Source organism: Sorex fumeus, unplaced genomic scaffold, assembly GCF_029834395.1.
Source record: "Sorex fumeus unplaced genomic scaffold, SorFum_2.1 ptg000063l, whole genome shotgun sequence".
In the NCBI taxonomy this organism is placed as follows: domain Eukaryota; kingdom Metazoa; phylum Chordata; class Mammalia; order Eulipotyphla; family Soricidae; genus Sorex; species Sorex fumeus.
In genome coordinates, this window is record NW_026606120.1 from 37,697,985 (window position 1) to 37,712,792 (window position 14,808).

The following is a 14,808-nucleotide window of genomic DNA, read 5'->3' on the forward strand; positions in this document are numbered from 1 at the left end:
AGAAGTTACAAATAAACACAGGGGAATGAGACTACTGTAATGGGAGCAACCCAATAAACCTAAACTACCTGAGGCTATGCAGAAAGGACAAAACAGTGTTGTCCTACACTTTTCCACTCTGCATAGGCTGAAGGTCCAGCACATTTTGGTGATCTCTTTGCAGGTTGATGTGGTGAGGCTATATGGTCCTTGTCAAGGTGATGGCATGTAACAAAAGCTGGTTTCATAGTCTCCTGCTCCTCACGTTCCTCTGTGCAACCAGGTGCAGTGCCTGCATCGCCTGCATCGCCTGTCCCTCACATCTCCGGAGGCTGTGGGCCCCTCCACAAACTTTCCAGTGGCCTGTCCCTGTGGTCCCTGTCCTCTGCTTCCTCTAAGCAGCCTGCTTGTTGCTCCCACTTCCCACATGCAGGCTCCGTGTTGGACAGTGGGATTGTACCCTGTCCCTGTTCTCCACACCCGGCTGTTGCTGGGCGCAGGCTGGGCACACGTGCCTGGTGGCCACTCAGGGCACTTGGTGACTGCACGGAGACTGGGCTGGGGACACTTGAGATCCAGAGACAATGACAGAAAGTGCTTCTTCTCTCCTTTCTCTCTAGTTACAAGTTGTTTCCAAACTGCCTCCCCTCCTTCGGCTTCCGCCACCTGCTGCCCCTCACGGACAGAGTCGACAGCTTCAATGAGGAAGTCCGGAAGCAGAGGGTGTCCCGGAACCGCGATGCCCCCGAGGGAGGCTTTGATGCTATCCTGCAGGCCGCTGTGTGCAAGGTAGGTTTCCTTCCCAGTTCCCTTCCTGCCGCTCCTCGGCCCTAGCCCGTGGGAGAGGGCAACGTCTGAGCATCCCTGCCTGGCTCTGGCCTGCCCTGACCACTGAGGGTGAGCTCAGCATCCCTGGGGACTGCTGATCAGAGGAGTCGGGAGGAGCTGGCTGTTTGTCCCAGGCTGGGTGTGGCTGTGTGCGGTGGGCTCTGTCTCTGCCAGAAGACAGCTGTTTCTTGTTTATACATTTGGCTTTTTGGCTCTTTTGTCAAGGGAAAGAAAGGAAAGATCCAGCCATATGCAGAGAAGCCTGTAGGGCTTTCTGGCTCAGTTTTGGTCCTCACGACTGCTCTGTTTTGGAAGAGAGACTCGTCACGTTTGGTTGCATTTGTCTGTTTTCCTCTTGCTTCTCTGTGATGGAGGAATCCAGGGGGAGGACACAGACTTAGGTCAGAAATGAGCTCATGCTCTAGGAGGTGCCAGTCTCAGCAAGATACACAGATGGAATGTGGGTAACAAGTTCTCCTCCAGAGAGTGTCCCACTGTCCAAACAGCCCAGGAGCCCCCTCCAGAAACAAGCAAGCACTCTTGACCCCAGCGTCCCAATCTACTTCTAACCGTGTTCCTGCCGTGGTGCTCCCTGAGAGTGTGCGCTTCCTTGGATGGGCTTACTGGAAAGTTGGGGCGCGAGGGCTCCTTAGGGCGGTGGCTGATGCTCCAGTGTGAGGCGATGAAGTTAGAGCTCAATTTGGAGGGACGTGGGTCTGTAGCTGCTGTCGATTTACTAAGGGCTAAGTTGCCTTGTCTGAGTCAGCTTCTGACTCAGAGTTTATTCCTTCCAGACTCACCTTTCTTTCTGCGCTCCCATCCTCAACAGGATGGCAAGAGGACAAGCACAGGTTTTTCTGATAGATACTAAAACCCAAAGTGACAGAAAACCTAAAATGATAGATACTAAAACCCAAAGTGACAGAAGAGTGAGGGGAAAGGTGTGGAGAGAGTGGAACAGTCTCTTCCTCCGGTTAGGCCCTCTGTGGACCTCTAAGTTCTCAGGGCCCCCCCCGGAGAGTGTCACCAACGGAGCCCCCACATCCTGCTGGTCCCGGTCACATGATCGGGAGTAGCAATGTTTCCTCCCCCGGAGGTGGGAGAAGCTGGTTGGGATGCAGCTGGAATGCACTCAACTCCAAATCCTTCCAATGTAGCACAGAGAAGGGGCTTAGGGGTTCCTTCAGGAAGGAAGACAGACAGTAGTTTTGACTGTCACTCAGACATTGATTGTGTGGGGTGCACAGTGCAGAGAAGTCGATGATTCCTCCCTCCCAGCTCTGGGATTTTGTGCATTTTCTTTTATTCAGGGAAGGAAATGATCTCTCAGACTTGGGGGATAGAACCCAGGGAGGGCCCAAACAGCATCCACTTACCTTGCTTCTTTGAAGACGCGTTTTCCCAGAAGGCCTTTTAGAGTGTTTGGAGCGGTGTGGCCTGAGAAGTTTCTGGTTTGTTTGTTTTTTTTTTCTTTTTGCGTCACACCCAGCAATGCACAGGGGTTACTCCTGGCTTTGCTCTCAGGAATTACTGCTGGCGGTGCCGAGGGGACCATATGGGATGCTGGGAATCAAACCTGGGTCGGCCGCATGCAAGGCAAATGCTCTGCCCATTGTGCTATTGCTTCAGCCCCACTTCCGTTTTTCTTGTGCCCTCAACAAATCCTTGGCTCTCCCAGATATGAGGCAATGCTTAAAAACTCCATATTCATGGCTCAAGACTTCCAGAGCAGAAGCGAACCGGCCTACACTGCTCACAGGGAATGATAGTGCAGGGAGAGAGGCATCAGTAAGTATGTGTCAGAACTGTGTTGGCACTCCTCTGCCTCCACCCTGCTCTTCATAAGAGGCCCACCCAAGTGAAGGACGATTTGGCTGGAATCTGTGAGCCCTGGCCTCCCGCTGCACCCTTCTGCTCCTGTGCATTACCTTGTTGTTGGGTGATTGTTCACCAATATCTTCCTTGCTTGCAATCACCTGTTACAAAATCATCTTCTTCCTGCTTCAGCCCACTTTACTTACAGTCACCAGATACTGGAATCTCTGTGCAATGACCAGAGAGAACATCTAAGAACTTGATTAATTCCTTCTCTCAGTTGTTTTAGGGATCATTCCCAGCAGAGCTTAGGCTAATGGTGCTTGGGAGGCCCATGAGGGCCACATCTAGCAGTGCTGGGGAACTTGAGCATGTGGTGATGGGGATGGGACTCGAAGCTTCACATATCTCTGACCCTAAATCTTTACACCCAACTCAGGGGTTACTCCTGACTCTGAACTCAGGGATCACTCCTGGTGGGCTCAAAGGACCACTACAGGGTGCTAGGGATTAAACCCGGGTCAGCTGCATACAAAGCATCCAAGTGCCCTGTCTGCTGTACTATCTCTCTGGTTCTTCTACCCCTAATACTTAAGATAAATATTTTTTGAGGGAAGTAGAAAGCAATTAATGAAAAGTACAGACAGTATAACACTATTTGCAAATTAATGGAAGAAAACTATGGAAAAGATTGGAAATAAACAGACCAAAGTAAGAGCAGTCTGTTGCCAGTGTTAAGATGGGAGCCCTTTTCCCTTTTGCTTTTAGCAATGCACTGTAGCACTGTCCTCCCATTGTTCATTGGTTTGCTCGAGCAGGCCCAGTAACGTCTCCATTGTGAGACTTGTTGTTACTGTGTTTGGCACATCGAATACGTCACGGGGAGCTTGCCAGGCTTTGCCGTGTGGGCGAGATACTCTTGGTAGCTTGCCGGGCTCTCCCAGAGGGGCGGAGGAATCAAATCTGGGCTGACCATGTCGGCCACGTGCAAGGCAAACGCCCTACCTGCTGTGCTATCTCTCATCTGATCTTCAATGTAGAAACTGAAAATCATACTAAACAAATACCAATATTATTCCCAGGAAATTGAAACAAACACTGATACCTTAATGACCTTGACCAAGCATATACAATAACAAACAACATAGTTGGGATCAAAATCTTGGAGTTGAATTTGAATATTCTTGCTCTTCATTGTTAAATGCTGATTAAATAAAGAATACTCTGTACACAGGATATAATATTTATATAATAAGGATAAATTGCATCTTTATATTATTTATTTATAATGCCAGGTATTGAACCAGGCCTCGCACGTGCAACATTAATGCTGTATCAGTGAGCTACACTTCAAGTCCACACATCACTTGATTACTTGACATACCTTTACTGTTTTTAAATCTTTTTACCTACATTTCTACAACTAATATGTAAATTTTTGGTTAGTTTTGTTTTTTTTCTTGTTTTTGGCCCATGACTGGTGGTGTTCTGGGGTTACTTACTCTTGGCTCAGTGCTTGGGGGTACCATGTGATCCTGGGATTTATCTCGGGCAAAGCATGCAAAAATTATGGGGCATATCCAACAGTCCCAGAGAGAACATGTGACATTAAATCCTGTGTACTCATTGTCCAGTGTTAATAATCACCAATCCTGGCTAATTGTGTTTCAATGTGTTTTTATTTTGTATAATAGTATAATAGTTGGGTATTTTGAAGGTGGATGATTTATAACATATTTAGACTTTGGACTTGGGTGGGGGTCATTGGGCCACACTGGCAGTTCCAGGGACTGCAGGACGCAGGGGACTTCCGGATGTGGTGCCAGAGATCAAATCAGGGTTGGCTGCATGCACAAAGCCCCTTGACCCACTGTCCTAGTGCCCCAGCCCCAACAATAGGAAGTATTGAGTTGCTGCACCAGCCCCCAACTGGGTGTATTTATTCCTGGCAGCCTCCTCTGGGGACCACCCCAGCCCACTCTGCAGGATTTCCCCAGCACCCCGCCCAGCAAGGAGGAGCCGGGATGCCTCTGCCCTTGTTTTCTTGTCTACCTGGAAAGTACCTCATATAAGACCTGTTTAAACGTCTTGGTTGGGATCATCATCTCCCTTGTGGTTGCTTTGATTGCTGCCCAAGGACTTTCCAGAGTGGAAGTTGTTTACTCTGGAATGTTCCATGTGGCAGGTGATCAGTGTTCACACAGAAATGCCTGCTCTCCCATTCTCCCCAGAGAGGCGGTGTGTTTGGCCGGGAGGGCGGGGGTAGGGGTGGGGCGGTGGGAGAACCCAGCACGTTGGGTTCCAAGTTTTGCCTGCCCCACATTGCCTGTTTCAGCTCAGGTTAAAGAGGCAACATATATGTGTAAGCGTGGCTGGCATTCTCTGGCCATGTGAGAATTCTGTGAGCTCCTTTCTCAGATCAGAACAGGAAATAAGATTCATGCAGTTCAGTGCATTCCCCATCTGCCCTGGCTTCTCGTGGCCTTGATCCCCCTTATCCTTGAGACAGATCTCTCTCTCTCTCTCTCTCTCTCTCTCTCTCTCTCTCTCTCTCTCTCTCTCCTCTCTCCCTCCCTCCCTTTGTTTTTTGGGCTACACACGGCATTGCTCAGGGCTAACCCCTGGCTCTGACTCAAGGATCACTCTTGACCATGCTCAGGGGACCATATGTGGTGCCAGGAATCAAACCAGGGTCAGCTGCATGCAAGGCAGGTGCCTTCCCTGCCATCCTGTCGTTCTAGATTTCTCTTTTAATTTTGCTTCTCATATTTAGCATTGGATGTCCTATTTGTAAAGCATTGCATGACTCCTACCCTCCAAAAATAGGTAGAAGAATAAGTCTTAAAGCAAGCAGAGTAGTTTACATGCTGAGAAGAAGTTGTGGCCTGATTAGATTCTTTGCTGGTATGGGCAGCTCTAACCTCATATGGGGACCACAGCCCCAAGGGGGCTGGAAAGACATCTTCTCTGGTGAGAGTTTCTATAGGAGCACAAATTCCAAGGGCTACCAGAAGCAAGAGAATCACTGCCCATGCTTGTCTGTTATCCATGTTTCTGATGTTCAGTCCTAATGCAGCTGTGTGTGTGTGTGTGTGTGTGTGTGTGTGTGTGTGTGTGTATGTGTTTGGTGGGGGGGGGGGGGGTCCAGGTGAGAAGGTGCGGTGGCACATTACATGCCCTGTTACTAAGGGCTGGAGTCAGGCAGATAGAAGCCTCAGCCACTCAAGGGGTCTCCCATTGGCAATACTTGGCCCAGCGGTGACGGCCCAACACAGGGTATCCAGGGGGTCATTTGGTGGCAGAGTTAAAACCTGGAGCCCTGAATAAGCAAGGCAACACTGCAGCCCTTTGAGCTTCTCCCTGGCTCTCCCTGGATGATTCTTGCCCCCTTTCTGTGCCCTAGTGCCTGGGCTCTCTGGGGAGGGGGAACAGTGCCAACAGGGTGAAGAGGACTCAACAAGGGTGACCCTGTCCCGTTCATGCTGAGCCTCACAGAGGGACTCACCTGTCTCTGTGGGGTCACTTTCTGAACATTGGTCTGGAAATGCAGGGAGGGAGCTGGGGGGCAGGGCAGGCCCCCTTGTGCCCTCCTACTGGTTTTTGCCCAAGCATGCAGCCCCTTAACTCGGTGGCTCGGTTCTCCTGCCGTCCCTCTTGCTCCAGGCTTGCAGGGCTTCTGCAGCAACAGCGGAGTGTGGAGAATGATCTCCCAGGTGACCTGTACAAGAGGACCCTCTCCATCCCTTTCCCTCTCTTTGCCTCCCGTGGGTCAGATGGGGTTTCTCTGGGTTTGTCGGCCTGATTTCTATTTCTTTCTGGGGGTGGGGGGTGGTGGTGAAAATGGCAGGTATGGTGGTGAAAACTAAAGAAATAAGAGAAAAAATCCTTAGCCTCGCGGGTTTGACATGAGCTTACAGATCAACCCAAAAATGAACAGCTTATTTGTAAACATTAGGTGGAATCATCTCTATGAAATTGATACTTCTTATTAATATTAGCTGTTGCTATATTTCCCCCCCAAAATAGATAATTCATATGGAGCTGCCTTAACGCATTATAAACTTTCCTTCAGTTCAGATGTCAGTCATTCCTGAATACACCTTGTTGATGCTCCGATCAAGATAAACATGGGTACCTTGAGTCCTGGCCGAGGTTTCTTCACTGTTCCCCTCCCCCTGGAATGAAAGGCTCTACTTGCTCCGTCCTTAAGTTGAAGCACAGAACAGCTTTTTTTAGAATAGAGTTTTCATTACAGAGTTCCGGCCGGGAGAAAGGGAAACAAACCACGATGGGAATGAGCTCATGCTTATTGACAGAGAGCAAAGGAAGCGGGCTTGAGTGTCAGCCAATAAGGGAAGCTGAGAGCACCCAGAACGGAGCCTGGCGTGTGCCCTTCTGGCTCTCAAACTTGTGGGTCTCCACACTCAGACCTGCTGGGGCAACCCACATCTTTTGTTCCCTCCCCCAAGCCTGTGCTCTGGGTTCTCAGGGTTTGATTATGACCTTTGACCCCAGGTTGACTGATGCTGAGTCTGCCCTGGAAGGTGGTGGGAAGGGCTCATGGCTCAGGGTCTGCAGGGCAGACACGTGTGTGCCCATTCATCCACAGGAGAGTGGTGAGTGCCCACTCGGCAAGGTCTGATTCCTGAGGGGGCTGCTGATGAGGTCTCCTTCCCATGGGTCTCTCATGCTGCCTGAGTCTCAGTGTTGAGACAGTATTGATCCCATCATCCTGGCATTTGTCAGGAGCCAGGCTCCGTGCCAAGCATCTCACAAGCTGACCGCTCTCAATCCTTGAAGGTGTTTTTTCCTGCCCCCTCTGAGCAGAAAACTCACTTATCTCAAAAGATCAGTTCTTTAAAGGTTTGAAAGAGTTCGGGAATTTATCCATTTCTTCTAAGTTCTCTCGTTTTGTGGCATTAAGATTCTCAAATGATCTCTGATGATCCTTTGAGTTTCTGTTGTGATGTCCCCTCTTTCATTTCTGATTCAGTGTATTAAAAAAGATTCTCTCTCTCTGAGTGCGTATGAGTCTAGCTGTTTATTGATATCGATCTTGTTTATTTTTTCAAAGAAACTCTTGGTTTCATTGATATTTCAGATTTTTGGGGGGGATTCTAGCTCATTGATAAATTGGAAGGAGGTTAAGTGTTATGCATGATACCCTTTTAGTAACAGTCTTGCAAACCAGTGTCTAGAAGGAAAATCAGAGGGGGATGAGAGAGAGAGAGAGAGAGAGAGAGAGAGAGAGAGAGAGAGAGAGAGACTGCCTGCCTTAGAGGCACACTGCAGACAGAAACAAGGTGGGAAGGAAACTGGGGACGTTGGTGGTGGGAGATGTGCATTGGTGAAGGGATGGGTGATGGAATGATGGTGTGACTGAAAATCATGACCATATTTGCAACTGTGTCTCACAATGGTTCATTTTCTTTTTAAAGATAGTAAGATCTGGTAAGTCCTCGAATGTTGGGATGGTTTGGGTCACACTTGCAGTGATCAGGGCTTACTCCTGGCCCTGTGCTGAGGGTCGCTCCTGGTGGAGCTCTGGGACCACATGCAGGACTGGGGTTGGAACTGTTGTCAGAGCACCTGGCCCCAGTGTTCTCTCTCTGGCCCCGACTTCTCAAAGCTTCTAACAGCTTGAAATCCCCTTGTGGGCGACCGGACTGTGTCTGGCAGCCTGATGTCTTGGCCTTCTGTGCTGTTGACCTGCCTGTGGGAGGAGCCCCGGGAAGTGGGAGGGGCATTTGCAAAGAGGGCCAGATCCCTGGCCAAGGAATTTTTTGGTTTGCCCTGTGACCTGATATGCCAGCAGGAAGCAGGACAGATTCCGTCCCCTGGGAAGACAGTTTGCACTTGCTATAGTCCTGGAACTGAGAGTTTCCTGTTTATCAGGGACAGGCGTGACCTGGCTCTGGAAACCTTCACATTTTCCAGGGTACCACAAGTACCTTGCCCAGCCAGTCATTACTGGTTGGAGCCAGCCCTAGAGTCAGCCAGGGCCCTGTCTGCCTCATAGGACCTCCCAGACCCTGCTTCTGCTCCTAGGTATTCAGAGAGCACAGTTCTGGGTGCCCAGAGCCCATGGAGAGAGAGTGACTGCAGTGCTGGCTAGTGGGCTCTGGAGAGAGGAGTCCTGCACCTGGGGAGTGTTTACTTCTCTGATGGATAGACCGGAGGTCAAAAAACCCAGTCATTAAAAGCTGATGTTTCTGATATCAATGCAAAATGGCCCAAATGATAGTTGTTGCACAGCCGCCCACGGTGTGGAAGTGGCAGGAGGAGCAGGTGACCCTGCCCCTGGTGACCATTGCTGCTCCATCCTTGAGGGCAAGCACGGGGCAGGCTTTGTTCCCCCATCCTGGCCCCAGCAGGCGTTGGTCTTCCAGGTTGAAGGGGAGGGGGGTCAAGGCTGGGTAGGTTTGAGGATTGTTTGGGGCTGGAGAGACAGCTGAGTACATGCTAGCAGGGTATTTGCCCCCTGGCAGGGCATGGTCCCACCCCACCTCATTACCCCCACCCCCCCAATGACTCCCCACACAGCTGGGAGTAGCTTGCGAACTACTGAGTCTGGCTTAAAACAAGCAAAAGAATTGTTTGTTGTAGATCTCCTTCCATTGTTAACATAATCCTTCAGATTAAAACATAAACAGATCAACTATTTCATGTAAACTCTGTCACTGCTACTGTCCTCCCGTTGTTCATTGATTTGCTCAAGCAGGCCCAGCAACATTGTGAGACTTGTTACTGTGTTTGGCTTATCGAATACGTCATGGGTAGCTTTCCAGGTTTTGCCGTGCATGCGAGATACTCTTGGTAGCTTGCCGGGCTCTCCGAGAGGGCAGAGGAATAGAACTCGGGATGGCTATGTTGGCTGCATGCAAGGCAAACGCCCTACCCGCTGTGCTATTGCTCCAGCATGTAAACTCTAAAATCTATTAACATAGAATCTATAATATTTATTTTTTAATGTATATACCTATAAAAAAGACTCAGGTTATGAAAAAAATTACTTTATCAACCCAGCATTGGTTTTCAGTTTTGTGGACTTTCTAAGGTTAGCTGTAGACAACTTTATGTGTCAGTGCCATCACCTTCATAAACATACTTGAAAAAGAGATCTTTCCCACATGTGGGATAAAAAATAAGTATAGTAAGAGAACAACAAGTGACCAAAGTCATCAGAACCAACTGAAGATTTTGTCTACAGAATTGAGCTTATGCAGCAGGAGGGCACGGGGAGAGGCTAGGAGGGACCCTGGGAGAGCCGTCGAGGGCTCTCTTGATGTTGGAATGTTGTAACTAAGTATGATTAATGGTATTGTAAATCCTGGTACCTCAAATAGTTTTGAGAAATAGTTTTTTTAAAAGCCAAAAATATATATGAAGGTAAAGAAGCAAACTTCACATTTTGCACTACTTTTGCATAGCCTCATTTGTCTTTAGACTTGTGTTCACCAGCTCGGTACTCGCCCAGACGGTGCATCTTGAGTGTCTGAGGCAGTGTTACCAGGGCTTTCGCGGAAGTGGAGAGGGGAGAGAGGCACCTTGCGAGAGAGCGACTTCCCTCTGAGTGGCTCAGTCTCCGGGGAAGCGGCTGAGGAAAGGAGGGCTGCTGAAAGTCTGCCTGAGGCCCTGACCTTACAGACATCGCCAGCCCGTGAGCATCCGTCAGTCTATTCCTGAAGTCCATTTGTCCTGCCTGGCAGGTTGTCCCTGCTACCCGACTTCTTAGGGAGCCATAAGTACAGGCAGGAGCAAGGAGAGGAAAGTCAGTTCTACGTCCTACCCAGGCCTCTTGGTTCATTGCCGTTCCCTCACAGGAGAGAAGTTCAGGAGGAGACAGAGAGTAAAGTAAAATAATTTTATTTAGAGATTATGAGGAAGGAGAGAGAGAGAGAGAGAGAGAGAGAGAGAGAGAGAGAGAGAGAGAGAGAGAGAGAGAGTGCTGAGATGCTGAGAGTACACATCTCAGGTGGAGATGTGGGTCACCTTCCAGATAGGGAGGCCACTGTTTGCACAACTGGTTTCATAGGTTTTTTCCTTAAGTTTCCCCACAGAGCCTTTCTACCTAGATAAAACTCTGTTTCTATGGTGTTATTACAAAGTTTTAAACTTTTGGGGATCCATCGTCATGCCATTTGCTCATCCAGGAGCTTCTCTGAGGAGGGGAGGGGTGTCCAGCCTGCTTTGGGCTTGTGCTAGTCCCAGTTAGAGTCTTGCCAGAACTCAGCTCTGATGTCCACAAAGTTCGGTCTGGCCATGAAGCATCACGCTACTCTAGGCCTAGCATCAGAGTAACTCAAATCCCAGCTTGGCTTTATTACTTCATTGCCAGGGCCCTCCCCGTCCACCCTGCATCTACCTACCTATTACATTATGAATTGGTCAGAAACTAATTTAATCTGTTTTAATCTTGTCTTGGGGTCACACCCAGCAGTGCTCAGGACTTACTCCCACCTCCATGCTCAGAGTTCAGTCCTGGAATTCCTCAGGAGACCTGGAGATGGACCACAGCCCTCCCACATGCAGAGCCTATGCTCAGCTTGTGCTGTCTGTCTGGCCCTGTGGGCTGAGTTGTAAGCACGTGGGAAGGAAGCAGTGGAGAGACAGGCGGCTGGAGCGCTATCCAGAAAGGGCAGGATTGGGGAGCTGCTCGCCTTGAGGAGAAAGGCACCCTCCTTCTCTTGGGTCAGAGAGGGTGGGTGTAAGGGCTGCTGGCTGGGATGGGCCACAGGCCAGAGCAGGAACAAGTCCTCTGTCCCTCTGTGGGGAGCTGCTGGTGCAATGAGCTGAGCCAGGAGGCGACTCCTCGTCCTGGCCAGCCTCCAGCTCCTTTACTTCTGAGTCGGACACATTTCCGTCCCACCCAGCCTCTGACATTTTTACCCAGGGATCAGCCCCTACTACATCCCATTAAGTGGACTTTGAAAAGTTGTTTTTACTCAGAGACCCAGAGAACGGTTTAGCTCAATAATAGGGCTCAATAATAATATGTACATCTCACACTTCAAGGAGTTTTCAAAAGTAGAACATGCAGGGAAAACTAGACCACCCCCAGCCCCATGTGCAAGGGTATAGTGATGTTCTGGATCATCTGTCCCAGGCTGCTTTCTTCCATGGTGGGGTGCAGTCTGGCATCTTGCTTTGGCAGTGCTAGTAGTGAGTGCCCCTTTGTAGATGAGAAGCTGACAAGAGATGAAGGAGGTTGCCAAGGCCGCAGCGTTGAGCTCTATGAGACTGAGCTCTGGGATGCAGGCCCTCCTTCCTGCACAGCTTATGCCAGCAGGAGCAAACTCTGTGGGAAGGTACCCACCGTCACCCAGCCTGCATGTAGTGCAGTAAAGTGGCTTTTTGAGCAAAACAAGCCTCTTGCACTTCTTCTCCTCCTTCTCCTCCACATCCTCCTCCTCCTCTTCTTCCTCATCCTCTTTTTCCTTCTCCTCTCATGGATCTTTCCTGTGAGTGCTCAGAGGATTCCATATGGTACCAAGATGCCAAGAGTTGAACCAGGGTCAGCTGCATGCACAGCAAGTGCCTTACCTCTTACACTGTATCTCTGAACCTAAAACAAGGTGATTCTTTAAAAAGAAAAATCCCCAACTTGATTGGATGTAAGTGGTACTGGGGGTTACACCAACAGCCTCAAGCTTGCACACAAGCCCTTTGTACTACAGAGCCAGCCCACATAGCCTCATTTTTCTTTAAAAAAATTCACTTTTCCTTTTGTTTTGTTCACCAAATATGGCATCCAGAATTCAAAACTCAAGAACAGCTCTGAGTGCTGTGCAGGCAGAGAGCATGGAAGGAATTTCAAATGTCCGTTCTCTGTGGAGTCACCTCCTGTGGCATCTGCACCCCCTAGCCTGGGTGGATGAATAAGCATGTCCTGACTCATTCTCCAAAGCCCAAACTCAGGGTCAAGTTTGTTTACATCACTGATGCCACAAGGTCCACTTCAGTGAGACAAGTCGAGTTATTATGCTATGCTACCCTTCATTTTGCAGAACTGTTTTCATTTCAGAGGCAATCTTTCCATTCAGTATTTATTTTGGGTCCAGCAGTTATTAGTTGAGAGCTTACCATATATTTTCATGAATTGTCTTGTTTATTGGATACACGCACGTGCATGCCCACACATACACACAAACACACACACGTGCATACACACACACACACACACACACACACACACAAGCATTCCCTCATCTCTCTGTGACTGGGCAGTTTACCTTTGGTGGCATGAGGTTATCTGAGCAGAGCTTCTCTGCTTCTTACCAATGCAGTAACCTTGGCCTGGTTAGCTAATGTTAGTTTCTTCATCTCCTAAATGGCAGTAGATACTTCCCAGGGGTCACAGTGAAGGAAACACACATCAGAATGTGTTATCAGTGGTTGTTACTGTGTGCTGCTGAATAGTATTCCTCTGCACAGAGATGCTTCTTGATGTGCTGCTTTCTTACTCGCCCTGTAGTGGGAGCCTAGGTCTCCATTTTTCTGGGCTAGATACCAAAATGTAGGGCTGTTGGGTTAATAATGCTAAGTGTATATTGAACTTTTAAAGAATCTAACAGACTGTTTTCCAAAATTGCTGGAATTTTATGCTCTCTCCAGCAATTATGAAATTCCAGTTCTCCCATATCCACTCCAGTACTGGTGGGCTGGTTGGTCACGGAAGGGACTCTTCTTCCATGGTGGCTCTCCTGGAAGGCTGTGTCCTACGGCAGACCCTGCTGCAGCCCTCTCCTCATGGTCTGAGTGCGCAGTTCTTTGGGGCTAGTGGCGCTGGATTTCTTTCATGTGCTTCTCTCCATCTGTTTCTTTGGTGAAACGTCCAGATCTCTCTCTCATGTTCTTCTGTTGTTTCTTATTCACCTCTGAGCATTCTTGCTCTATTATGGATACAAGTAGTTTATCAGGGTTAGGTTCGGTTTTTTTTTCCCTCTTTTTGGCCAATATATTTTCTCCCAGTCTGTGTTTTGTTATTTTGTTTTCTTAATGGTATCTTTCAGGGATCATATGTTTTCCATTTTGAAGAAGTACAATTCATCAAATTTTTATTCTATGAATCATGTCTTAGAAATCTTTGCCTAAACCAAGGTCACAAGGGTTTTCTCTTATTCAGAAATGCTATAGTTTACACTTTGAGTTCATTTTTGTATATAATGAGATATATACGTTTATCTTTTATTTTGCATATGGATGTCTGATTGTTCCTGTACCTTCTGTCTAGTTGACCTCTGTATGAAAGTTGATTTCTCATCTCTCTAATCCTGTCCAGGTGTCTCTGTATCTATCCTTGTATTAATATCAAACTGTTTGAAATACCAGCTCACAGTAGGCCCTGATCTTGGAAAAGAAGCAATCCAGCTTGCCTCCTTTGAAAAATTACTTGGCCAGTCTCCATTATTTTTCCTTATAAATTATGGAATCAGCTTGTCGTTTTCTCAAGAGACTTCTGGGTTTTTTAATTTGGATTGTGTTGTTTCTCTCAACCAATATGGAAAGAACTGACATCTTAAAAGTGTTGTCTTCCAGTGCATGAATATAATCTCTGCCCATTTATCTAAGACCTTTTTGGATTTTTTTTAAAATGGTTTTTATGGTTCTTTTTTTTTTTTCTGGTTTTGTGTCTACAACCAGATGTGTTCAAGGGCTACCTCTGGTTCAGGGTTCAGTGCTCAGGGCTCCCTCTTAGCAGTGCTTCAGGGACCATTCAGTGCCAAATTGAACCCAGGCCTCTTATAGGCAGAGCACGTGCTCCAGTCTGCTGAGCGCTCTCTCTCTCTCTCTCTCTCTCTCTCTCTCTCTCTCTCTCTCTCTCTCTCTCTTGGCCCTCATTATGGCTCTTAATACACAAGTTTAAATTAAAAGTTGGCAGTCTTCTACCTTGTTAGAGAATTTTGTGTATTAATGTGGTCTGGTGAGTAACAGATCCACGTTTCTCCTGCCAGTAAGCCTGCTGGTTTATACTCTCATGATTATGCTTTCTCTCCCAAGCATCTCACCTCTCCACTCCAAACCCATTATTTATGATGTGCTGCTTTACTTTAAAACTTTTTGTTCTTGTGTTTGGGCCAGTCACTGGTGCTCCCAGGCTATTTGTGGCTCTCTGCTCAGGCTCACTCCTGGTCGTGTTTGGGGGACCACAGGCAATGCCAGGGGTCAGCATGAGGTCAGCTGCAG

At 48.3% G+C, this 14,808-nt stretch overlaps 1 protein-coding gene across 1 annotated transcript in view; it reads left to right on the top strand.

Annotated features, from left to right (window-relative positions):
* ITGB5 (integrin subunit beta 5) overlaps window positions 1-14,808 on the top strand; it is a 116,043-nt gene that overhangs the window by 43,637 nt on the left and 57,598 nt on the right. Inside the window, exon 5 of the mRNA XM_056126814.1 lies at window positions 600-768. Coding sequence (XP_055982789.1) covers window positions 600-768 — 169 coding nt within the window. The remainder of the gene's footprint in view (window positions 1-599; window positions 769-14,808) is intronic.